This window comes from Amphiura filiformis, chromosome 11 (genome assembly GCF_039555335.1).
Source record: "Amphiura filiformis chromosome 11, Afil_fr2py, whole genome shotgun sequence".
NCBI lineage: Eukaryota > Metazoa > Echinodermata > Ophiuroidea > Amphilepidida > Amphiuridae > Amphiura > Amphiura filiformis.
Window position 1 is genome coordinate 25756975 of NC_092638.1, and position 27424 is coordinate 25784398.

General features: G+C 37.8%; 1 protein-coding gene and 1 long non-coding RNA gene across 2 annotated transcripts; both read left to right on the forward strand.

Moving 5' to 3' along the window:
* Positions 1–1009: 1009 nt before the first annotated feature.
* Positions 1010–16906, forward strand: LOC140163966 (uncharacterized). Its single transcript, XR_011860446.1, has 3 exons — positions 1010–1087; positions 14408–14713; positions 16744–16906. It is a non-coding gene; the product is annotated as an uncharacterized lncRNA (long non-coding RNA).
* On the forward strand, positions 16907–27424 carry LOC140163586 (uncharacterized). Its single transcript, XM_072186901.1, has 7 exons — positions 16907–16912; positions 17931–19199; positions 20733–20804; positions 21618–21794; positions 22456–22597; positions 26173–26217; positions 27288–27424. The coding sequence occupies exons 1-7, from the start codon at positions 16907–16909 to the stop codon at positions 27422–27424; spliced, it is 1848 nt and encodes a 615-aa protein (XP_072043002.1).

Below are 27424 nucleotides of genomic sequence, written 5' to 3' on the forward strand. Positions count from 1 at the left end.
TCCCCCGATTTTTTTCATTGTTGATGAGGTTTTGGTATCACATAATAGATACTATTTTTCTCATTACTATCCTGAAATTTGACGCTCCAAGTCGATGTATTTCCGGAGAAATCATGAAACACCGCGGTTTTTACAGGTATACCAGTTGTTCGCATTTTACACGACACGGGAGTTTTGGGTAGTCATAGAATGAAATCGGAATAGATTCGGAAGACTTCACCCCAGTACCAATTCGTCCGCAAAATACATCAAATAGGCCCCTAATGTCAAACTATAGATGGCGCTATAATGATTTAAAACAAAAAACAAAAATAAAGAAATAGATAAAAAAAAAAATAAATAAGGAAACATGACCTATATTGTCAAGCATGATACGAAAAATATGAAAAAAATTATGAGAGCACCAAAAAAAAAAAAAAAAATTAGTTAAAAAATAAAACAAAGAAAAATCATAAATATGTGAAAATGTGCATCATATAGCTAAAAATAAAGAAATAATTAAGCGAAGTAAATACAGCATGGGCTATCTTGTCAAGAATGATAATGAGCGCAGTGATATGTAATGTTTTTAAGATTAATCAGTATGAATAGAGGGTATAAAAGTGTACAGGGGCGAGCCGGTTTTCAGTACCAAGGCGAACACTTCCTGTTTCCACCGGGACATGCGCTCGGGCGTTGTTTCGAGATGCCTGACCAGAATGCAATGCACGCGTACCAGTGTATTGGCTTGCTAATATGCTAATTATTCACATTTATGCTGAAATTGTTTTAGTTTTCTCACATAGATTGATAAAGGGGACAATATTTGACATTGTGTGTAAGTTTGAAGAGAATCCATATCCTAAACCGATAGGGTTACCCCCCTTTAACATGATCAAGGGATCGAAATTAATTATTCATAACCGATCGATAACTGGCCTCATTTTCTAAGTAGCAAGCCAGCGGGATATGTCATAGGTTTGCGTTGATAATAGAACAACCGTGAATCTAGTGTCACCCCCTTGGTCAAACCGTTAACCGTCGATTACAAACGTTTGTTCGTGATCAGGCATGTTCGTGATGAGGAGTTTCAGATCTCCCAATAACAGTAAGTTATGTGTTTTCTTATTAGTAACCGCAAGCTACACGGGAAACTTTTAAACAAACTCAGTTGTTCCATTTGAGAGAATTTCAGTGAAGCTTACATTCGATTGATGCATAAATTGCATCATTCAACATGCATGACATCAGACATGTTCAACAAAATGTTCAAACTGACTCATCGCCTATTGTAATTTCAAGTGGGATTATGTTTTCCTTGATGGTAGGAACTACGTTAGGTAAAGCCCAATGGAAAAATCCTTGTGAATTACAAAGATTTGCATGTGAAAATATACAGCAAGCTACAAAAATATCACACGTTCCACTTTTACCTGGCATTGTCACATACATTTTTACATAGAAATTTAAAACAACTGGCCGAAGAAAGAAACCTACATAAATATGTTTTCTATACTTCACTTGACCCAAATATATGATTTTTTATGGTGATAAGACACTCACACATGGAATTTTAGAGGATTTTGATAGCAGTTCCATTAAAAAAGCTGCTATCATAATGAGACTAAGATCTAGAAACACCCCGAAATGCCGTTTTGGGGAATTTTGCTAGCTGAATCTTTTTGACATTGTTTGATGAAAGTCAATCTTTGACAAGATGTAACTTTGCTACGGAAAGTGCTATGAAAAAAAGGTTTTCAGTTTTGGCTTTGTTTACTCAAGGGCTTTAATTTGATATATAAAATAGGGCACGGTGACTCAGTGGTTACGGCCTTGGACTCATAATCTGAGAGCTTGCTCGACGTGCGTGGGTTCGATTCCCCGTCCCACCACCGTGTTGCGCCCTTGGGCAAGGCGCTTTGCCTCGCTTGCCTCACCCGACCCAGGTGCAATGGGAAGCTGTTAGGGGTAGTCACAGTCGTTGTACTGATGGACCCTGCGCCACTTGTAGGCTGCAAACGTGGTTCTGACATATTCTAATAACGGCGGAATAAATGTAAAGCGCTTTGAGGCTGTTTACGGCATAAAGCGCTATATAAATATCTACATTTATTTTATTTTTTTAAATGATGCAGTTTGATGGCAAATTTGAATTTACCTAGCATACCTAAAAGTAGCCCGAGGTACTCACACCTCCGTCGCTACGATTTCCACTGGCCTTCTCCGCGTGAGGAAGGAGCAACGTAGGGCCATGATGTGTCGGGCTAACCTAAAAGTAGGTATGCTAGGTGAATTCAAATTTCAAATTTGCCATCAAACTGCATCATTTTATATATTAAAGCCCTTGTTAACAAAACAAAAGCATTTTGGTGGTGTTTCTAGATCTTAGTCTTTATGATGATGATAGCAGCTTTTCTGGTGGAACTGCTATCAAAATCCTTCTAAAATTCCATGTGTGAGTGTCTCATCACCTTATCATATATTTGGGTCAATGAAGTATAGACAACATATTTATGTATCTAGGTTTCCTTGACCAGGCTGTCCAATCTGTTCTTTTAAATTTCTATGTAAATGTATTGTGTTTGGGCCCCGTTTTAGGCGAATTTGGCGGACTATGTGTCAACTAAGGTTTGCCTCTCATCCCGGGGTGCCACTTACATTACGTGATGGACACCATGCTCATGTATGGACTCTCGAAACGCACCCTAATGCTGGTTTCATACATTCTGCCGCTTGCCGCTGAGCTTCATCATGCCGCTTGCACTTTTCTGCAAGCGGAGCGGCACACTGCTGAGCGGCAGCGGCATGACTCTGAAAGCCACTCTTGCCGCTCAGCACCACTCCAAAATCGTATTTTGTTCTCAAACGTCAGAGCGGCACCGCTCCGAGTTGACTTGAATTCAACTCCCAGCGGTGCTGCCGCCGCAGCAAAGCGGTGGAGTGATCGATATATCGGTTTGCCGCTGGTCACCGCTAGCGTTTCTGGTGCGACTGCGCACTGCGCAGTGAAGCAAAATCATCTTCAAAGCGGCAAGCGGCAGGAAAGTATGAAACCAGCATAAACGAGTATTACTCAGAGCGTGCAAAACATACGCTAAACAAGTATTTTGCCATTTTTTTAACACTAAGAAAGTAAAAATTCAGGTTCAGGTTCTTGTTTTTATAGTTTGATGTTTCTTAATGTTTTACCCTACGTCTACAATATGTTCTGATAGAAGCCAAACATAGCCTATTGCACCCTTTTTTAGCTGCGGGTAGCAGCTCTATAAAGTCACCATGTCTCTCCGTTAGTCCGTCCGTCCGTTAGTAACAAACGCTAAAAAATGCTGTTATGTCAACATCGTTTGTCGCATGGCTATGGTACTTGGTGAGGGGGAGGACCATTGAGGGCAATTAGGGAAATTTGGGAAAAGTGAGGGAAATGGGGGAAATTAAGGGCCATTTTGGGAAAATTAGGGAAATTGAGGGAAATTCAGGTGAATTAATTGAAACTGTGGGCAATTAAGGGAAATTAGGGAAAATTGAGGAGGCTTAAGGGAAATTTGGGAAAATAGAGGGAAGTTAAGGGAACTTGGGAAAATGAGGGGAAATTGAGGGAAGTTAAGGGGGTACTACACCCATGATAAATTTGTGATTATTTTTGCATTATTCTCAAAAAATAATAATACACTGGTAACAAAAGTTATGTATATTATTGGGGCAAGGAATCCAATTACTACACTGAAATTTCAGTTACTCAAGTCAAGACAAGCGGTTCGGTATTTATGATAGGAAACGAGGTACATATATTAGGTACCTTATTTCTTATCATAAATACCGAACCGCTTGTCTTGGGTCACTGAAATTTCAGTGTAGTAATTGGATTCCTTTCCCCTATAATATACATAACTTTTGATACTAGTGTGCAAGGTCTTAGCCAGCCATGCATCCACCCGTCTTTAAGAGGGGCTAATCTAATTTTAGACGGGTGGATTTAATGGATTTTACAGATGTGATAGCTCTAAAACATATAATTTTAAGGTTATATGAACTTGAGACTAATTCAGAGTGATATGTAAAGGCCAAATCAGGACATATTTGACCCCAGTGACCCTTCCATGGGTATAGACAAGTTGTTTTATATTTGAGGGTCAAATATTGGTATCTGCTTGGACGGGTGGTTTCTGATTTCTGGCTAAGACACTGCTAGTGTGTTATTAGTTTTTGAGAAAAGTGCAAAAATAGTCACAAATTTATCGAGGGGTGTAGTACCCCCTCAAGGGAAATTGAAGAGAATTAAGGGGAATTGAGGGAAATTCAGGTGAATTAAGGGAAATTGACAAGAATTAAGGGAAATTTGGGAAAATAGAGGGAAAATGAGGGGAAATTGTAACATTGAGGGAAGTTAAGGGAAATTGAAGAGAATTGAGGGATATTGAGGGAAATTCAGGTGAATTAAGGGAAATTGACAAGAATTAAGGGAAATTTGTGAAAATAGAGGGATGTTAAGGGAAATTGAGACGAATTGGAGAAAATTGAGGGGAATTAAGGGAAATTTGGGAAAATGAAGGGAAGTTAAGGGAAATTGAAGAGAATTAAGGGAAATTTGGGAAAATAGAGGGAAGTTAAGGGAACTGTGGGAAAATTAGGGGAAATTGAGGGAAGTTAAGGGAAATTGAAGAGAATTAAGGGGAAATTCAGATGAATTAAGGGAAATTGACAAGAATTAAGGAAATTTGGGAAAATAGAGGGAAGTTAAGGGAAATTTGGGAACATTGAGGGAAGTTAAGGGAAATTGAAGGAATTAAGGGAAATTGAGGGAAATTCAGATGAATTAAGGGAAATTGACAAGAATTAAGGGAAATTTGGGAAAATAGAGGGCAGTTAAGGGAAATTTGGGAAAATGAGGGGAAATCGGTTTCCAAACACTGTTGATGTCAAGACGCTTTTTCCCTGAAAATCGCTTTGGACATCAAATGTAGCGAAATCGGCTTCCTAACACTTTTGATGTCAAGACGCTTTTCCCCAAATATTGTTTGGACATCCAAAGTGTCCGAATCGGTGTCCGAACACTTTCGATGTCAAGACTCTTTTCCCGAAAATTGTTTGGAAATCAAAAGTGTCCGAAATCGGTTTCAACACTTTTGATGTCATGACGCTTTTTTCCCGAAAATCGTTTGGACATCAAAAGTCTCCAAAACACAATTGATCAAATTTTGATTTTTTTTTTGGTGTTGATGGAAATACCCTTTCTGGCATTATATTAAGATTATGAGCGCCCTCAAAGGTTAAGCTCACAGAGGGGTTACAGGTCAAAATAGGGGTCAAACTTAAACCTGCTTCAAAGACACCAACACTGCAAAATTTAATTCCTTGTCCCGCAGCGACCGCTACGGTTACCAACGGTCCTTGTTATTTTGCCATTAAACTTTGGTACCCTAAAAAGGCCTTTAAGCAATTATTTTGCTTGGAAAAGTTACCCTTTAAATTCCTGATTTTTGGCGTTTTTGACACCCTAAATGGCTCCGACCGTGAGTTCCAAGGAGCTATGTGTATGTGTCGCCGCGATTTTAGCGTGCATTCATCACCATTCTGTCCATTCACATATGTACATAGTTGTGGAGTGGACTTTTCGCTGCTCATAAAAATCGCTCGAAAATCGTCTTTTTAAATATTTCTTTGGACAAAAGCATTTCATCGTTTTGGAGCATGATGAAAAACATCCACAGTCCAAATTTGGTGGGAATCGGATCATGAGGGCCCGAGATATGGCCGCATCAATACCTAATTAGCCCCATTGAAATCAGTGTAAATTGGCCTGGTTCCAAACAGTTATGAACCAGGCCAATTTACACTGATTTCAGTGGGGCTAATTAGGTATTCATGCGGCCAAGGGCCCTCATGATCCGATTCCCACCAAATTTGGACTGTGGATGTTTTTCATCATGTTCTACTGAAATATGGTCATGAAAATGCTGAAATAAATTTGCAGTCCATTTTTTTGAGGAAAACCATGATTGCTCAGGTCTAGGTCCAGTCCAGGGACACTCTCCAAAACCAGAATTTTTTTTGTTTGTTTGAAATTCGAGTATAGTCCCACCCCCCCAATTTTGAAAAAAGTTCACCCAAAAACGGGGTGGGACTATACTCGAGTCAGTACGGTACATAGATAGATAGATAGATAGATGAGATAGGTAAGATAGATAACAAGTTTTATTCAGGGTATTTCATTCAGTTTACAAAAACTGGTCTCCCATCTATAATAAATTACTGAGTTTTTCGAGTTGGTAGGGCTAAAAATTTCTACGTTTTACATTATTTCGGAAAACAGATTTTTGCGTTGCGTAGAGTAAAGTTGTCTGCACCCCAATAAAATGTCCAATTTTGTTTTTGTTTACGTTAAGGGTGTCAAATTATGTTAATTAGTTTCAAAGGCACTAGCAGCGCACTTGCATGCTAAAACTTTTCACGTCAACACAATACACTAATGTTGACATAGCCCAAAATAGCCTGAAATTGGCCTTCTGTCCTGGCATTTTTGTGAAGATACTATGCCTGTAGTCTGGATGGTCATTGAATTACCTATTATACAATCACATAGTATAAATAGGACTGTATGAATACCTAATTAGTCACACATCAATAAAGTAAACATTTACTCAAAAGGATGAAATGTTCTTTTTGGAAGATTGTCAACATCTCATAATGTCCTTTTTGTAGGTCAAGATTGCCATCATGAACATCTCATACCTGTAAGGGGCTGTTGGTGTAGCAAAGTGAGGAGGGTATATAGTTTAATTGTGCTAATTATAATATGGTGCAATTTCCTATTTGCCTCTCAAACCACTGAATTGTATTTACCATGAATATAGTGTGGTCGTTGAAGAGGAAAAACCGTGGCTACCCGGAAAAAATTGGTAAAAAGCTGATTTTTGCACCAGACAAGCAGAATATATCATAGAACATCATATCCAAAATCCCCAGAAATCCTCCTTGGGGAATTCGTTTTATCTAAGATGGCCGCCAAAATGGCCGCCACAACATATAATTAGGTGTATCTTAGCTTCTAAAGCAGATATGATGATGATTTTAGTGTCTTTGAATAGGTTTAAGAGGTCAGAGAATTCAAATTTGTACAAACCTAACACACTGATGTCTTCAATCACACTGAAATCAAGATGGCCGCCAAAATGGCCGCCACAACATATAATTAGCTGTATCTTAGCTTCTAAAGCAGATATGATGATGATTTTAGTGTCTTTGAATAGGTTTAAGAGGTCAGAGAATTCAAATTTGTACAAATCTAACACACTGATGTCTTCAATCACACTGAAATTCAAGATGGCCTCCAAAATCCCACCACCACATATGATTAGATATATCTCCGCTTCTGAACCAGATATGATGATGATTTTAGTGTCCTTGAATATATTTCAGAGGTCAAAGAATTCAAATTTGTACGTATCTAAAACACTGAAGTCTTCATTCACACTGGAATCCAAGATGGCCGCCAAAATGGCTGCCACCACCACGTGTTATGATTAGGTATATTTTGGCTTATGAAGCAGATAATGATAATGATTTTAGTGTCTTTGAATAGGTTTTAGGTGACGCAGAAGTCAATTTTGTATTTATCTTCATAAGTATATGTCTTTACTGACACTCCAATCCAACATGGCCCTCAATATTGCTAAAATCAAACATGATTAGCTAAATATCTCAGCTTCTGAAGCCAATATAATGGTGATTTTAATCTTTGAATAGGTTTTTAAGAGAATGTAGGTTTTAAGGGTCAGAGAATTGTTGCAATTACTTAAAACCCGGGCTTATAACACTGAAGTGCAAGTCGCAATAGAATCCCAAATAGCTGCCACCACATTTGAATATATATCTCAGCTTCTGAAGCAAAAGTAGCTGTCTTTGTTTTCATCTACAGGTATAATCGCCTCAGCGTTTTGGCAATGTTCTCCTGTGTAATCTTCGCAAGCTGTGACACATTTAAGTCCATTTTTGCGACAGGATCATCGGTTATTTACACAAGAATTCCTGGAGGAAAGTTTACAATTGTATCGTACAAGCTTAACAAGCTATGTGGTGCTGCATCTAAATTGTAAGGACCGGTGCTAGTACGATGTCAGAGTGTTTCCAGCCCCATTGCTTTAAATTGGATTCAAGTCATTGTTTGTTAGCTTTCTCCAAAGTATGACCTGTAAAACAACCCGCAGACTGTGAAAATACGCTGCTCTTTCAGTAGGTGAAAGCTTTTGTCGATAGCTGTGGATCAAATGATGCTTTATTTGATGATACCATCGCCATGGATTAAGCAAACCATAGACCGTTTAAAGAATCTTCTTCTCTGCCACCATATAAGATAACAAATAATCTGATGCCAGCTGTACCAATCTGATCTAATGTCGCCTCAGGATTGCTCATCTAGGATGATATCTGCTGCAATTCTTTTATCTTCTTCAACAAACTTGTCTTTCCATGTCCAAATGTTGCAGAAGTTGAGTCGCAACCATTCCATACATGGATAAACAAGAGATGGGATGTCACTACTTCACCAGCTTTTATAACAAGGTCTTGAACTTTCCAAACCACCAACCCTTTCTTCTCTGAATGGAAGTAGATATCAGCCATAGTCTGGTCTCAGTGATACATCAAAAGGACAAGTATATCTGTGCCATCTGCTACTACAGGTACTTCTCTTGTCTTGCAAATTGAAGGGTACATTCCATTCCACTATCATAGTGTCAGCATCTCCAGTACTATTGTGCACGATCTGACCATTGGTTTCCAAGTATCGACTCAGCAGCGAGATAAACTGACTGTTGTTCCTCTCATTCGAGAGGAAGGTCTGCTGGTCATGGTGAGAACCTTCATAGATTCTGTGAGTTGAATATGATCAGTGATGATCAGAACAAATGCCAGTTTATCTCGCTGCTGAGTCCATGGATGGTGCACAATAGTACCAGAGATCCTGACACATTGATAGTGGAATGTACCCTTCAAGACTCCTTCAATATTCAAGACGAGGAAGAGAAGTGCTACTGGGGACCAGAATATAGCTGATATCGGTGGGTTGGAAAGTTCAAGACCTTATTAACAAAATTGGGGGAGTATTGACATTCCATCTCAGGTCCTCTTTATTCACGCATGGAGTGGTTGTGACTCCACTTCTGCAACATTTGGACAACAAGTTTGTTGCAGAAGATAAGAAGAATTGCAGGAGATATCATTCTAGATGAGCGATCCTAAGGCGACATTAGAACAGATTGGTACAAATGGCATCAGAGTATTTGTTGTCTTATGTGGTGGCAGAGAAGAAGATTCTTTAAACGGTTTGCGGTTCGCTTAATTCATGGCGATGGTATCATCAAATAAAGCATCAGTTGATCCACAAAAGCTTCCACCTAAAAAAAAAGAGCAGCGTATTTTCAGTCTGGGTGTTCTTTTGTAGGTCATACTTTGGAGAAAGCTCACAAACAATAACTTGGATCCAAATCAATGGGGTTGGAAACTCTCTGACACCGTATTAGCACCGGTCCTTACGGATGTAGATACAGCACCACAAGGCTTGCTTAAGTTTGTACGATACAAATGTAAACTATCCTCCAGGAGTCCTTGTGGAAATAACGGATGTTCCTGTCACAAAAAAGGATTTAAATGTGTCACAGCTTGTGGAGATTGAAGAGGAGAAAATTGCCAAAACGCTGAGGCGATTATAGGCCCTACTTGCAGATGAAGTCGAAGATAGCTACTTTTGCTTCAGAAACTGAGATATAGAAAATCATGTGGTGGCAGCTGTTTTGGATTCTATTGTTACTGAGCACTTACTTCCGTGTTTTAAGTAATTGCAACATTGAAATCTGCAACTCCTAAAACCTACATTCTCTTAAAAGCCTATTCAAAGATTAAAATCATCATTATATTGGTTTCAGAAGCTGAGATATACAGTTAAGGGGCTATTTCATTATAAATGACAACATTGAGTCCCAAAAGGGGTCAAAATTCAAACTCATTTATTTCATGCAAATTCATTATCATTTCAAAGTTCAGATGGTGTGTCAATAATTCTCAAAATATTAGAGCGTCAAACCCTCAGGAACCATTAAAAAATTAAATTGAATTTTTGCTGTGTAAAAACATAGCTGCCGTCTGGAGGGGACATTTTTGTTAACAATTTAATACACAACTTTGAAAGAGTATATGTAACCAACATTGGGTTCATACTTATTCATATTTAGTCTGTAATAATTGTTGTATGTTCCTTTACACTTCAGTGTCTTAAATATGCCAGTTTCAATATAAAACAATTAGTAAATTGATACTAATCCAGATAAATGGTGCAAAATTACTACATATTTTAAGGATAAACTTTATCTTCACATGAAAAATTCATGAAATAGTCATTTTGTCCTGCCCAATAGCTACACTGATGCATAAGTGAGTATTCTGCGTCAATCTGTTGTACTAGTCATGGAAAACCTAAAATAAACGACCCCTCCTGTGTCATTTGTTCTGGATAGGACACATTTTTTAACACATAATAAAGCATACTTTAACTTTAGAAATAGCTGCATCAATATTATTGCATCAATATTATTGCATAAAAGATCCCCAGCATTTAAAATCCACTACAAACAGGGTTAATATTCTGGTTAAATTAGGAATATTGCAATTTTTAGCTAACCAAGTTCAATGCAGAATAATATCATATGTGTTCTCAACAACTGGACAATAATTTGAACACTAAAGTGGTTTGTAAGCATAATTTGCAATAAAATGCAAAAATTTCTTGTGGGTTTGGCTCTTTGAAATTTTTATTTTTAGTTTGTTTACCAATTCATGGAAATGACATAATTGTGCTGGAGAGGACATTTGTTAAATTGCAAACAGAATCGTGGATACAGGCTTGCAAAAATGCAACAAATACCAAATCATGTGCCACCTTGGTAGAAGGAAGACCACTCTTCCTCTACAAATTTCACATTCTATGATATAATCCTTCTTATTTCAACAATTAGTAATTAACTTCAGTTCTGGAGAGGACAAATTTTTAACGCGAACTGTGGTATCAAGAACAAGTGGTCTACTGTATGTAAAATAAATGAATTCCTCAATCAGTGCCCTGTCCCATCAATTGGTAATATAACACAGATTATACAGGTAGGGTAAGGGTTTATATTTCCTCTTTAATGTTAACAAAAATGGAGGCATGAATTGGAGAGGACACTCATTTTTTTATTTAACGCAAAATGCCAATTTTGCAAGAATCTGCGGAATTTTAACATTTTTGCACCAATTTTCACCATTCAACTTGCATGATGTTCCACACATATCATATTTTCATTGCAACAAGCACATTGCCATAGAATGTACCTAATTTTTCAAAGAATTTATTCAGAATACATGGGCAAAATGAAATGGGACTCCAAAATTGGGTTAAAAATGTACCTTTTGGCAATTTTTTTTATACAAAAATAGACAGAATTCTGTAAAAATGCTCATGTAGCTTGTAGTTTGTGGCATACTTAGAATTAAGTTAATAACACTGCATTATCACCCTAATTATATCAACCAGATATGATAAAAGCCATTTTTGTGAACGTGTCATTTATAATGAAATAGCCCATAGCATGTTTGATTTTAGCCATATTGAGGATCATCTTGGATTACAGTGTGAGTGAAGAATTGACTCCTGCGTCACCTAAAACACATTCAAAGACACTAAAATCATTATCATATCTGCTTCATTAGCCAAATTATACCTAAACATAACACGTGGTGGTGGTGGCCATTTTGGCGGCCATCTTGGATTCCAGTGTGAATGAAGAATTTAGTGTTTTAGATACGTACAAATTGGAATTCTTTGACCTCTGAAATATATTCAAGGACACTAAAATCATCATCATATCTGCTTCAGAAGCGGAGATATATCTAATCATATGTGGTGGTGGCCATTTTGGCGGCCATCTTGGATTTCAGTGTAATTGAAGACACCAGTGTGTTAAATTTGTACAAATTTGAATTCTCTGACCTCTTAAACCTATTCAAAGACACTAAAATCATCATCATATCTGCTTTAGAAGCTAAAATACAGCTAATTATATGTTGTGGCGGCCATTTTGGCGGCCATCTTGGATTTCAGTGTGATTGAAGACATCTGTGTGTTAGATTTGTACAAATTTGAATTCTCTAACCTCATAAACCTATTCAAAGACACTAAAATCATCATCATATCTGCTTTAGAAGCTAAGATACAGCTAATTATATGTTGTGGCGGCCATTTTGGCCGCCATCTTGGATAAAACGAATTCCCCAAGGAGGATTTCTGGGGATTGTGGATATGATGTTCTATGATATATTCTGCTTGTCTGGTGCAAAAATCAGCTTTTTACCAATTTTTCCGGGTCAAAATGTCCAACGACCATACTAATAGGCCTACTCTGCTCTTTGTGGTCATGCTATGTTATCAGCATTGTATGATCATAACTTTATATGAAACAGAGTGTAAGGAAATGTGAATAAAATTGTTTCATCTGCACAGTGGTGTAGCCAGGACTTTTTCAGAGAGAGAGGGGGGGGACAAGGCAAATTTCATGGGGGGGGGGGCAATTGTCACAAATGGGCTAAAAAGTAAAAAGTACAACAAATTTATCCAAAATGGGCTAACAAATAACAAATAAAAAGTACAACAAGTATGTGCATATAAATCTCAAATATCAGGTCAACTAGCATACCACAGGGGACCAAGAGGGAATTGAATAAAATTGTGTTCATCTGCTCAGTGATGCCAGGATTCTTGCAGGGGGCCACAAGGTACATTTCAAGGTGGGGGACAAGCTTGGACGAAAATGGTTAAAAATGGCCGAAAGGTACAACAAATTTGTCCAAAATGGGCTAAAAAGTACTGTAAATGCATAAATATCTTAAAGACTTCTCACGGTGGATATGATATGGTGGCAAGTAGACTTATTTCATTCACGATCTAATTGCAATTTCAAGCCATTGATTTATATGGAAAGGATACTAAATATTATATTTCTAAATGATAATCTCCTCTCATACCATTAATCACATTAATTAAAAAATAATTAAAACAAAATTTACAAACCGTGAAAGACTCTGACCGCGCAAGACGGGTAATCGCTAGTGAGATATAATTATTAATAATTGAGCTCTATGATCACCAAGAAAAACTGTGATCGTTTGTGCACTAATTGTTCATGTACATGCAGAGCCCTAGCCAAGGGGGTGCGGGGATTAATTCAATCAAACAGTGTACTTATTGTCGTGCATTCGTGTGAATTTGGGTAAAATGTGATTTTGGCCTTGAGTCATTGCGGCTGGTTTAGGCGTGGTACACAGAAATTTACATCCATGTACCACAGAGCTCAAAGCAACTGCCTACTTGGAGTATGCGGAACGGTGTGGGATCCGGCAACTAAAAAACTCATATACTTTAATAAATTGGAAGCCTTTCAAAGCAAATCTGCAAGATTAGCCTGCAGAGGTTATGACCAATCATGTTACTAAAATGTTGGCAGGTCTAGAATAGACACACTACAATTACGTCGAAAAGCTGCTACATAGTACACAAAATCGCAGGTCAGGTTGCCATACCGGGTCAAAAATTCTCACACCAGTCACCTGCCCCACTCGCCGAAACAACACCAAATCATAAAACAGACCAAGAGCCAACAACTGTCTCAGAGACTCCTTCTTCCCAAGAACAATTAACAAATGGAATTCTTTGCCTGATAACATTGTCAGCATTGAATCAGCAGAAGTACATACGTATTCAAGCAAGAAACAACCAACCACTTAGGAAACAGCAAAAACTCCATGATTAGCAGCTCTCACATAATTTACGTTTGACTTCAGAGGAGCTAGCATTGCAAAGTATGTACTCAAAATCAAAGTCATGAGTCACTGAAGCGGCATCTAGCAGCTGTATAGTCACTACGTGGTGACACTGCTGCTAGTACCCTACTGCGCTTTGTTTCCGATGTAGTCACTCTCCTGTAGTGACTCCGTCGACCACCATATGGTAGGTTATTCTGGAATGATGGTAGTCTTTGTGAAAGATGACTCACAATCTTTGCCAGGGGGGCGAAGCCACCACAGCTCACCATGAAGCAGCGAGCACGAGGTCGCCACGAAGTGGAGACCAACGAAGCGGCGAGTCATGCTATAGCTCCTAATATTATTGTTTGGGTTTTGCGTCAATAATTGTTTAGGTTTTGCATCAATTATTGTTCAGATTTTGCATCAATAATTTTTTGGGTTTCACATCCATATTTGGTTGGGTTTTGCATTTTATAAAGTTTCAATATGCACTTTAGGTAGTGCCCAAATGAATGTTTGCCATGCCATTTCAATTCATATTCTCAGCTAGTACAAGTTGAACAAAGTGTAATGATTATAATCTTTTTACCTTCCTCAGCTGCAAAATGGCTTCCACCTCTGAACCTGATGCTGATGGCCGATATAGGGACAGGCCTGCAAGAGACCTCAAAGAATGGCGAGAATGGCAGAAATATGTATTCTCTACAAATTATGATTTTTTCAAGCCAGTCTTAATTCAAAAGAGCCCAAAAAGAAAGAAAAAATCAGCTCATATTAAACTTCCTCTGCACTATCAATGGCAGTGTCAAACCCAGGAGTCGCCATCCATCCAAAATGTTGCTGTAGCTGTGACAAGTACAGAAATACATAGAGCTGAAAGTGGAAGTCCAATTGACCATAACAGGTTGGTATCCAGTAGCATTTTGATGTGTCACAAAAATTTTTCTGTACCTAAAAAATCAAATGATCAAAGATGATCCAGAAATATGCTTACATGAGTGACACACAAACCGGAGTATGGACTCTTTTTTAAGTCTAATCTCTTATAGCGTTTTTTCCACAGAAAGCATTTCTAGTGTTGTTCCTTGTTTTGGCATGTTTAATTGAAAGTGATCTCATTTCTAGTGTAGCAACTTCCTGAGTAACAACCTCTCATTTAATATTGCACCATTTAAATAGAAAACAACAACATCATCTATGTATTTTAACTGTATATTAAAAATATGTTACAAGGTGGTACTACACCCCCTGATAAATTTTGTGACTAATTTTGCATTTTTCTCAAAAAATAACTACACACTGGTAACAAAAGTTATGTATATTATAGGGGCAAGGAATCCAATTACTTCGCTGAAATTAAATGTCGGTGCTTTAACGTGCGCTACGCCTAAGTACCAGCACACTTCAACAATTATTCCGCTGCCATTAGGATATATCAGAATCATTTCCGCTTCCACAAGTCCGCAACTAATGCGCATGTACTCTCAGCTTACTTAGATTGTGATTACCCCCAGCAGCTCCCCATTTTACACCTGGGTGGAGTGAAGCAATTGGGAATTAAGCCGTCTTGCCCAAGGACGCAACACATTGGCCGTGGTGGGGCTCGAACCCACAACCTTCCGATTATGAAGCTCGCGCCCTAACCATTAGGCCACCGTGCTTCGATACAAGTGGTTCATTATATGTTCGAGGTACATTCTAGCGGTACCTCTTTTCATATCATAAATAACGTACCGCTTGTCTTGACTCACTAAAATTCCAGCCACCACCTTAAAATGCTATTAAATTTTTAGTGCTATCACTCTATGCCTCCACTGGAGGTATCATGTTTCCTGGTTGTCTGTCATTCCATTTGTCTGTCTGTCTGAGGTTGCGAGTGCAATTGCCTCGAGACAAAAAAGGCAAGGTCATTCGGGGTCATCTGGGGTCAAATCGCCATAGACTGCTGCATGAAATTTTGTGGGAATGACCACCTTAGCGAGGCAAATAATGTGAAGGTCATTCATGAAAGTTCATCTGTGTTGGTATAAATTGTGATTTTGACTCCTGTTTAATATCAAGTCAAAGGTCAAAAAGATTGCAACCTGATACAATCACTGATGAAAGATGGAGTACCATCTGAATATTCCAAGGTAGGAATTAATTCCTTGTGTTTGGATCAAAATCATAATGTGAAGGTCATTTTGGGGTCAAGTGAAATTGCACTAGTTAAAATGATGCGCATCAAGGTGACCGATGCTTTGCGTTGAGAACCTAGCAAGTGGAGAACCACAAAATTCTAGTTTGCATCAATATCAAAGCTGATATGAGCATCATAATTTACAAATTTAGCATGCCATTTTGGACTGTTCTGATCCTTGTGGTCCAAGTTAATGACCTGGGTCATCACATGTTTTTTAACAGGAACACAGAAGGTGTAAATTTATAGTATGTTGGTGTTGTTTTCAGTAATTAGAGCTCACTGTAGAAACAGCCAGAATATATAGCAGTTAAGGGTAGACGAGGTATTGTAGGTCGAAGCAACCTAAAAATCGATTTTCATTATCTAGATCAATATATTATTGAAAATTAACACCTTGATGTTTTGCAAAAGTTCATTCTACAAATCGTATACTTTGCAAACTTGCTTAATTTATTGTTATTAATGAGTTATGTACGTTTTTACAAAAGTGTTGTTGTTTCAGCCCTCTTTACAACGTAACTCAAGAACCGCAGCACCTATAAAAGTATATCTGTGATATTTTAATTCTTCTACACGCTTCGCTATGAATTGAGCAATGCTGTTTTTGCCAAAGCTCACTACCATTCGTAAGATGCTGTGAACTACCAAATCACATAACCTTAAAGGTGTACTGTTGGTACATGTAGTAATATTGCAAAACACTAAAAACAGTTCATATTGACTGACACCATCATTTCTTAATTTTGATCTAGTCCCAGATTTAAAAACAAAGACTTACAGGTTTTCATCAAGACACCCATTTCAGCTACAGAGAACCTCCAAGTAAAGCTAAGTACAACAGTGATAGAGATCAAGACAGTGATTGGGGATAAGCTTGGAATTGCTACAGATAAACTAGAACTATATACTGGACCTATGAAGGTACGTTTCAAGCTGTTTCTTAAGCCATAGGCATTGAAATCTAATTCACTGTATAAAAAGATAAAATATGTTAATTTTAAAGAGTTATATGAGTTGATCAAGGTTTATTTCAGCATTTTATGAGAACATCGATATACTAAGAGAAAGTAGTTGAATAAGATAATATTGATGCTAGGAGCCGTAGAGAAAACTCACAGCGCTTGACAAAGATGGCCTCTTTACAAAAAGTAACAACACCAGTAAACTTTGATAAACTGGAAGAATTGAAGTGGAAATTAAAACAAACAAAAAAACACCCATGATAACAAAGGTTAACTGACCACAATACAAGACAAGACAAGAAATGTAGACTAAAGGCTATCCTGGGATCGACTATCAATGCTGCTTCAATGCTTGTAATTAATAAAGTCAACCAATCAATCATAATAATTGGTAAATTGGTATTTGTCAACACAACAAATGATATCACATTCAACAATAATTAATTGATATTTCATAAATAATAAGGATCAACCAAGCATCAATGGTTAATCAAAAGATTGGGCTCCATTGCCTGATGCAGCAACTGAAAAATCACAGAACAGAGATGGTAAAAAGATCATTGAGCTGGCATGATGTGACATTCAGGAAAGATAGATAGAATAAAGAGACCAGGGGTGTCATTCTTCAGGAATTATCCAGATTTCCTGCATTTTTTGTGGCCAAAATTTACACAATTTTATTGATTTTCAGCCTGTTTTGGGGTGTTTAGCCCAATTTCATGCTGTTTTTCAGGATTTTCTACTATACTTCCTGGATATTTCACAAGCTTTACCCCAGAGAGAACAAAAAAGGCGATGCAGAGAAGGAAAAAGGATGTGAGAAACAAAGAAGACTCAACACTTTGTTTTGGATCAATTCTGACACAATAAGATGCTTTCAGTCCTTTTTGAAGTTTCAGAAAGTTACAAAATTCAATGTTTGGAGCGTATCATGTTGGTACAACCTTACACATATTCATTGTTCTTTTGTATTTCAGATGTGTAACCTGCTGACTTTGGGTGATCATGGTGTAAAGACCCAAGCCAATCTTGAGATGAAGATTCTACCAGGTCTTCTAGGAGGGAGTGATAAACCACAAGAGTCATCTGATGATAGGAAAAGAAAGAATACCTTTTCTGCAGCTTCTCCAGAAGAAGACGATAATGCAGGGGCAGAAGGGTTATCAAATACCACAAAGACCAAAAAAAGTTTGTCCCAACCTGATTCAACTTCCAGAGACAGTGTCACCCCAGGAGCCACTTCACAATCTGAAGACGTCAAATCAGATGCATCTGTCATCAATTTTGAAATAGATGATTCCTTTATTGATGATGTTAAAAGTGACTCATCAGGCTCATTTATTGCATTTGAGGAAGAAGATTCAGCAAAAATATCACATTTAAATGTCACCTCTACTGGAGCTTCATTACAATCTAGAGATGACGGAGATGTTGTCCAAGCAGGTTCTACAGTCACCCCTGAAACCATAGTACAACCAGCAGATTCCCTAAATAAGAGTGACAATGGTCCACAAGGAGATTCTATTGGCAACTCTCAAGCCAAATCAACAGCTGTAGAGTCACCAGAGGACATTGGCAGAATTGATCAAGTAGATTCTACTGTTACCCCTATAGTCAGTTCAACATTTGAAAATTTGCTGAATAACAATGGTTTCACATCATTTGGTAATGATAATGATAACATGTCAGACTTGAACAATATATCTGAGGAAAAAGCCAATTACTTCAGACTTTTAATAGCTTTGCAAGAGGTGATGCTAAAATCAGTCCCTTGTGTAGAGGTTGCAGTCAAACAGTGGCATGATGTAGCCAAATGTCTTATAGGTTCATGTAAAAGCCCAAAAGTTTGTTGCAAATGTAAAGGAAAGAGACCCCAAGAGAAACAAGGTGGAAGATTATGTGATATTTGTAAACAAATGGCAGGATCATGTGATATTTGTATCACATGGGCAGATGGTGTAGAAAATGCCATTTATGCTGGTGCAACGGAAATTAAATGGGCAAATCTACAAGTATCTGAATTATCTAGTAATCCTCTTCAAATTGCCAAAGCATTTATCTTCAAAACACCAAAAGACAGGTTAGATAAAATCACCTCATTTGACAAGTGTGATGCAGGCAGTGTATTGCTTATTATGATGAACTTCGCTCCATTTTTGGTATCCCAAGAAAGAAGTGAACAAATTAAGCAAATCAAAATTCAGGGCAGAGAGAACCATTGGAAGGCATTGGATCAGTTGAAAAAGGTGATTATTGATTTCGTATTATTTACAAAAATAATGTGGATGCAGTGTGTGTGAATGAAGTCACAAACTAATAATTGTCACATTTTCTAATGGATGATATCTACTTCCACATTGTGTGTGTGTATTCCAATGTTAAGTTTGCTGTGTACAGTGGAAGTAGATATGATATATTTTAAGCTCCATGTCAAGTAATTTTAAATTAAGTCAATTAAGAAATTGTTGCACTCGGTGGGGGCAGTTGCCAGTCCGCTCACCATGGCCGCTGGTTTATGTAAGGCGGCGCCCATTCATCATGGCCATCGGTTCATGTAAGGCTGTCGGTAGACAGCAGGCGTTGGTGAAAAATTTTGGGTGAACAATAGACCTGCTTTATGCAGGGTGTAAGAAAAAGGGAAAAATTGTAAAAAATGTTTAAAAATTGTGAAACAAATTGAATTTTTATACATAATTTTTTGTTTGTTTGTTTTCAGATTGCTAGTGCCACTTTTATCCTTTTTTTTTTTTTTTTTTTTTTCGTCACTTTTTCAAACCATCACAAAAAAATATGGGTCAACAATTCACAATAATGCAAAATTCAAAATAAAAAGTATGTACCAGGAAAATATAGATTTTGCTACTATCATGGGTGTTATTTGTTGCAGAATTGCCCAATTTCTAAGAGTGGTAAATTTAGCTATGATGAACACGTGGCACCATTTGATTTCTTCTTGCAAATTTCAACTATACTTGAATTAATAATTTTTGTGTCACCAGACATTGTTCAAGGAGGCACTAACCAGTCCTAAATTGTCTGTGTGTGGGTGGATGTATGTCTGTATATTAAGGTTTAGTGTTAAGTTTAATTTTTGGCCTCGCATGTAAAGTTCAAATCTAATTGCAACCAAACTTAGATCATAGATGTACAAGTGTTTTTTGTTGTTGTTTTTTTACCCCTGTCACGATCCTAAAATTCTATACATCCACTTCCACTGCACACAGAAAACTTAACCTTGTGGGTGTGTGTAATGTGTGTAATTTCCTCAAACAAGGATTAACATTCGAACCAGGGACGTTTGTCGACCGAAAGACTGTCCACAGTTCCCTGGTATGTGCAATGGGGTGCAAATATTAACCTGCAAATGCATTAAAGAGTGTGCCCCTATTGGTGATATCAAAATCAGTCCGCAGTTGATATGATAAATGCCCCAAAGAAGGTATGATTTGAATTGTGTACAATGTGTTTAAATCTTAACGTCTGGCCGTTTAGGCAGTCAAAATCAGAAAAAAATGTGTCCGCATTCAGTGGTCCAGGACAGAGTCTCTGTTTGGCAGGGAATACCTGTAGGTAGGTGTAAGTGTGCATGCTCTTGTAATACTGTTAATTGGGGATATAGGCCTACCATGTGAAAATGCTGTGTAGGAGTGGACACACTGGAACCATGGATATAAGGTCAATAGATCTCAAATAGCAAATTATAAACAATTCTTGGCAGTTTCTTGATTTGAAAATTTTACTTGTTTTTAAACTTCATTTTACTGTGTTGACATCCACAGCTGAACCCTCAACCCAACCCTGGACCCAAAGATGCAAAGAAACTCAAAGAGATGGCTGACATCATTGATAAGGTAATCTCACTTTTTCGAAATTAGCAGTGGAATAGAAAGTGCTGCACTTCAGAAATTGCTACCACATACAATCAATGTTTTATTTAGTGTCCTGGGGCCAGATGCAACTAATTTTTAAAACCAAAATATATTGAGCAAGGTACAGGACTCATGTCTTGCAAAGAAATATGCTACGAGCAAGTTTGGTCAATTTTGAAAACAAAATGTGTGGCAATTATTGTGATTAGCTAAATCTTGTCAACCAGAAAAACTCATCACTTATTGGTTAGATGTTATCACCGATGTTGCGGCCAAAACCTTTGGCCTTCAGCTGGGTTGATGATTTAGGGTCATCCGATGTCAATCAGTGAGGAAGTTGCTTGATGACTCGATCCCATCTTTTTTGGTTGACAAGATTAATCACAATTTGAACAAATCCCAGATGACTGAAAGTATACACAGTGTTAAAATGTGTGGTATTTACCTGTATTTTCACCAGCTGTGTCATGACATAAATATAATAGAGACACGGCTGGGTCTCAAAACATACTTGAGGTGAACCAAAGAATACCTGCTAGTATTCATGGTATTATACAATGTATCATTCTGTTACTGTACATGTACGTGCAGGGGTCGTGAATTTTCAGGTACCAAAATCTGGAAAAAGCGGTAGGCATATCAAGCTCCTTCATTACATTTTAATTACGTATTTTGCAGTATATTACTGCATTACAGCTTTAAATAGACAAAAATGATAAGCCTTTTAAAATTATTCTTGCTCTTTGGATCTTCATTCTTAAAAAAAGATTTAATTTGCTGGTTTTTATTGAACAGATATATAAAGATGTACGGTGTGTCCTCGATCATTACCCTCTTGTGAAACAACTTCACATGGAGTCAAAACAAATGGAAGAAAAATTGCAGCACCTGGAGACCTTTGTAAACTGCATGAAAGACCTGAAGCATTTAACAGAGGAGGATGCAAATACACTCGGAGAGAAATTAAAAGAGGTACTGTTGCAAAGATACCAGTCATTGATATTAAATTTGACACTCTTACACCATGACTAAATGTACATGTATAGAGTGTTCATGTATATGTATCCAATAAATGAGGTGCGCTGATTCAGAATGGGGAAAGGGAACACTTGACATAGACAAGGGGGTATCATCAGTGACCATAGACTTTCAAAAAGCACTCTAAACAAGTATAAGCAATGATAGGTAAATGCACCTCAAAACAAGACTTAGTATGGCATTTCTATACCCTAAACAAGTATTGGCATAAAAGTAAATTATCAATTTTCTTGATTCTATACCAGCATTATACCAGGGATTTGAGAAAAGGTTAAAAATGTTACCTGATTTCATACAACTTTTTCCTTGAGGACCCTGTCCTTTGATGTATTGTACCCTTTCTCTAAAATTTGCTTGTTTTAGATATACCCAATTCATGTAAAATGGCCCTTTTTACATGAATCTTTAAGGTCTTGAGTGATATCCACTGGTCAATGACCAGTGGCTGCCCTGGGATCCATATCCTCATTCAAAGTGTTTTAATAGTGATTAGTGAATGGTTTACATAACATTTTCAGTTGCAAACAATTAGCTTATGCTGTATCAATAATTATTGAACATACATTTGTAATATTCTATTGCTTTCCATATACAGATTCCTAGTATGCCTGTAAACCAGGGAATGATAGAGAAAGTAAAACATGCAGTAACAAATCAGCTTCTACATATAGAGGGATTGTTTGGTAGAAATAACACTCTGAATTTCAATAAGTGTCATTTCTCTGTATCACAAAATGGTGAGTGAACCTCTATCCCAACTTGTTTGGTGATTACTATAGCAAGCTACAGCAATTTGTCAAGTCTTTGCCATTCTAAATATGTATACTTTTATTTACTTTAGACCAACTAATTTAGCATTTACAGGCCCAAAAGTTTCCAAAATTCCAGGGTTAAATTGTAAATTGCATATCAGTTCAGCCATTGCTGCCAATGATATTTTTATCGTACGCCATGGAATAGAGTAAAGATTATAAGAACGCTTCCGTCTGAAGATCTGTCCGTCCATCTTAATTCCTTCATTGTGAAAAATTATAGGCCTATCCAAATTTATCTATGCCCGTGCAACGGGGCATAGATATTGTATTTGTTCTGTTTAGTTTTCTCCTTCTCCTTCTTCTCCTTCTTCTCACGCTTCCTTTGCACTCCTCTAGCTCACGAACTAAAGTAGCCTCGGGCCCATGCTTGGTATAATGATGGCCCATGACCCTAAAAGTTTCCTAGGGTAGCCTCGACCCCAGAGGTCAAAGGTCATGGGCTACAGGGGGCAATATGTGTACATTTTCAAACAGCTCTAGCTCAAGAACTATAGCGCCCTCAGGGTTCATACTTGGTATAATGATGGCCCATGACCCCTAGAAGTAACTTATGGTAGCCACGACCCCAAAGGTCACAGGCTACAGGGGGCCATATGTGTAAATTTTAAAACCGCTTTAGCTCAAGAACTATAGCGCCCTCAGGGTTCATGCTTGGTACAATGATGGCCCATGACCCTTAGATATTTTCTGCAGTAACATCGACCCCAGAGGTCAGAGGTCATGGGCTGCAGTGAGCAATATGTGTAAAATTTGAAACGGATCTAGCTCAAGAACTATAGCGCCCTCAGGGATCATACTTTGTACAATGATGACCCATGACCCTAGATGTATTCTATATAAGACGCAGCCCCAGAGGTCAAAGTCTAAAGGCTTTAAAAAAACGAAATACATGTAGGTGCGACCTATTAACACAGTGTATTGCATTAGGTAGTATTTTGTTAGCTACCTATCTGAATCGCACATCAACGGAACTGATCAATTGACAAAAAACTCCCTTAAAAGGGAATGTGTAGGCATTTTGATTTTGGTTCCTTGGACTACGCAAAAGGTTGTCATGATGGGACAAGGGGTGTGGTTGGTTAAGGGGTGGGGTATTAGAGGTAGTGTGGTCCAGTCTGGTGGTGTTTTAGAGAGAGTGGGGGTCTGATGGGGTATTAGAGAGAGTGCGTGCCAGTCTGGTGGTGTTTTAGAGCGAGTGAGTGTCTGGTGGAGTATAAGAGAGGGGGGGTCTGGTGGGGTATTAGAGAGAGTGTGGTCCAGTCTGGTGGTGTTTTAGAGAGAGTGTGTATAGTGGAGTATAAGAGAGAGTGAAGGATTGGTGGGGTATTAGAGAGACTGGGTCAGTCTGGTGATGTTTTAGAGCGAGTGAGTGTCTGATGGAGCATAAGAGAGAGTGAAGGCTTGGTGGAGTATGAGAGAGAGTGAGGGTCTGATGGGGTATAAGAGAGAGTGTGGTCCATTCTGGTGGTGTTTCAGAGAGAGTGATGGTCTGATGGGGGTATAAAAGAGAGTGAAGGCTTTGTAGGGTATTAGAGAGAGTGTGGGCCAGTCCAGTGTTATGGGCATTACATGTATATCAAATGAAAGCTTAAAAGTTTTTCGTTTGTGAATAGGGGAAGGGGTTAGGTGTGGTCACGGGCATAGATATTCGTGTTTGGTAAAACACATTACTGTGGCATCTAGTCTCAAATTGTGTTTGTAGTCGCTATTATTTATAAACAGGAATAAATGTAATAGAGTTGGTATCATTGTGTGACGTTTTTGTTAAAGTTTGTTCAACAGAAAAATTATATCGGATTATGTTTTACTTTTGATGTTATGTTTGTTAATTGGTTTTAATGGTAAAAGTTTCTTTTAGTAAGAAACTGTAAAACTATACCATTGATTTAGAAACACTGTATATAATTGTTCCTGATTTTTCAATTGAGTACACACTCTGTGTGTACAGGTTATTAGCACCTATCGTTATGTCTTTGACTAATATACTCTGAGTAAATAACATGAGAGCTAAATACACTCAATTAGGCCAGGCAAATTTGTTGGGGAAATTGTAATATATAATACACCTACCCATCGTGCAGTAGGAGTTTTAATGATATTTTGCCAAATGTAATCACCACCTGCACGAGAAAGTCACTTTAATCAATTTGCATTGTGGGATATGATGCCATCAATCCCATGTCTAGCCACTAATCTACACTCATTAAACTAATATCATTAGATTGAATGGCCATTAAAATTGATAAAAATCTAGATATTTGGGTTGCCTTCAATTGGAAATGGTCAATTGATGAACATAGAACGTTTTACATGCAATGTCAAATTGGAGGGGCGTGGGGCAAGGGGTATCATTTTTTCAATCAATTTAGTATCCTTTGTGTCATTATCATTATAGAATAAAAATTCCTTTAAAAAAGGAATGGGGCCCCCAATGGGAGCTTTGATGTGAGATGCTGAAATCCAAGGGGGTGGGGCACTTCCACTGTGGAGGTGACGCATATGTGTAGGGCTGTTAAGACCCCCTTTTTCACCATCGCTGTCACCAAAAGACCCCATTACCAGTACATGCTGTGTAAACCAAAGACCCCATGTTTTTCTTTTAGATCTATCACCCAAAGACTTTGAAATAACAAAGCCATTTGAAGTCATTTAGAACTAGAAATTCAATTTTCGAGGCTTCTTTAGGCTCTCACACAAAGACCCCATTAAAAAGTCATTCTCACCCAATGCCCCCCTTAATTTAGATCCAAACGGATCTACTCTCTCAACCAATGACCCCATATTCTGTACATTTTGGTCTCCCTGAATGCCAAAAACCATGCTCTCTCACACAACGTTATAGGCCCTACATGCAATGTTAAATTGGGGGGGTGGGGCAAGGGGGTATCATTTTTTCAATCAATTTAGTATTCTTTATATTATGGCATTGTGTCGTTATCATTATAGAATAAAAATTCCTATTAAAAACAACAAAAAACAGTAAAAATCCTGTTGACCCTGGCTGGAGAAAATTATAAACGACTGCAAATTAGTCTATGAGTAAATTTTAGGTCAATGAATTATGCAAACCACACAAAATAACGTTGCACAAACCAGTGATCTCCTTGCAATACAAACCGCACAAAATAGCGTATGATACGTTAGGCGGTCTACTTATACACGTGAAAGAAGTCAATAATGGACAGGTGTATGCCATGGAACTTCAAATAGGGCTTCATGTGCAGTCTTTGTGTAAAAACAATGGGATGAAGTAAATGAGATGCATTTTGATGATCACAAGATCCCACTTATGCATCGAAGCACCCCTAATATAATCCATATGACACTCCCCCTTTATCTGATTCCAGCTTTGTTATTTGACTTTGAAAAGCTTCCAGTTTTCCCTGTTTTCATTAGGACTTGGTTAATGTTTCATGTGGTTTATGTTTATGAATCAAACCATTCTCTTCCCTGATCTACCTGATAAGAATATCTTCCTATGTTGTTGCTTCCTATAGGAATAAATCATGAGAGAGACTGTAAACTACAGCAAATATCCAACAGTAAGTATGAAATTTTATCCCATTTGTAACTTCACTTTAGTTGTTAAGAAATGGTATACATTTAGGATCAGGATTTACCAAAAGGGACATCAAATAGCCATCTAGGGCCCCAGGGGGGTACTCAAGTTTGGTTTTGGTAGGGACGTGCCGCTGAGATTTTGGAAGTAGACCCATAAATATACAAATTTTTCAAGAAATTTGGACCCATATACCAAAAGTCAAAATTTTCGGCCAAATTTACCCAAAATTGTCTTGGTTTTTACAAATTTTCCCAAAATTTTGGGGAGATTTTGAAAATTTTGGCTAGATTAAGGAAAAATTGGGCTGTTTTCCGAAAAAATTGAGAAAATTTTGAAAAAAGGACCCATTCATATACCAAAATAGGCTTTGAAAAGGGGTCATTGATATACCAGAAGGCTGAAAATGCTACCCATGTTTGCGGCACGTCCCGTATGGTCATTTGTACTGAGTACCCTCCCCGGTCTAGGGCCTTGGTCTAAAAACTTTGGGCTCTGAGGCTGCCTTAGTTTCTTAGAAAAAGCTGACACAAGCAAGTATCTGAAGAAGGAAGAGGAGACTCAACAGCACCTCATTTATGCCCCTCCTAATACAAATAGACCCTGTTACAAAGGCATAGATAAAAATGTGTTTCAAAAAGAAAGAAATATATTTCAAATTCACTTGTGCTGCATAGATGCAGCCTGTCAAAATCCAAAGGTCAGCCTGAAAGTGGTAATTTTTGAGTTTGAGGACCTATTCATAGAAAATCTGGGAAGAAAGATCAGTCCGTTAGGCTGAGGCGCCCTATTTAATGTCAGCTTTGGATATTTAATGATTTTGTTTATTTTTCACCCGGTTGAAAAATCAATAAAGTAAATAAATCCAAAGCTAACATTAAATAGGGCACCTCCGTCTAATGCAAATCCTTGGGTTTTGAAGGGGAAAAATATCCCCTGAGAATGTTCAGCATATTATTTTACAAAATATATGATAGATGAGGTATAATGCAAAAGTGAAAAGACATGAAAATACCCTGTTCTGTTTTTACCTTTGCTTTAAATGTTCTACAGCAAATACAGAAGAGCTCCAACAAGGTGCCGATGCAATGACCTCTGACATGGCCTTTTGTAGATTGAAGTATAAGCTAATGGATTACATTTCCGATCAAGATGCCAAAAAGATGAAAACATTTTTAAGAACAGGTTAG

Coding starts and splice junctions, on each gene's coding strand:
- LOC140163586 (XM_072186901.1), top strand. Junction 19,200..20,732: donor CATTGGATCAGTTGAAAAAG/GTGATTATTGAT, acceptor TGACATCCACAG/CTGAACCCTCAACCCAACCC. Junction 21,795..22,455: donor TCGGAGAGAAATTAAAAGAG/GTACTGTTGCAA, acceptor TTCCATATACAG/ATTCCTAGTATGCCTGTAAA.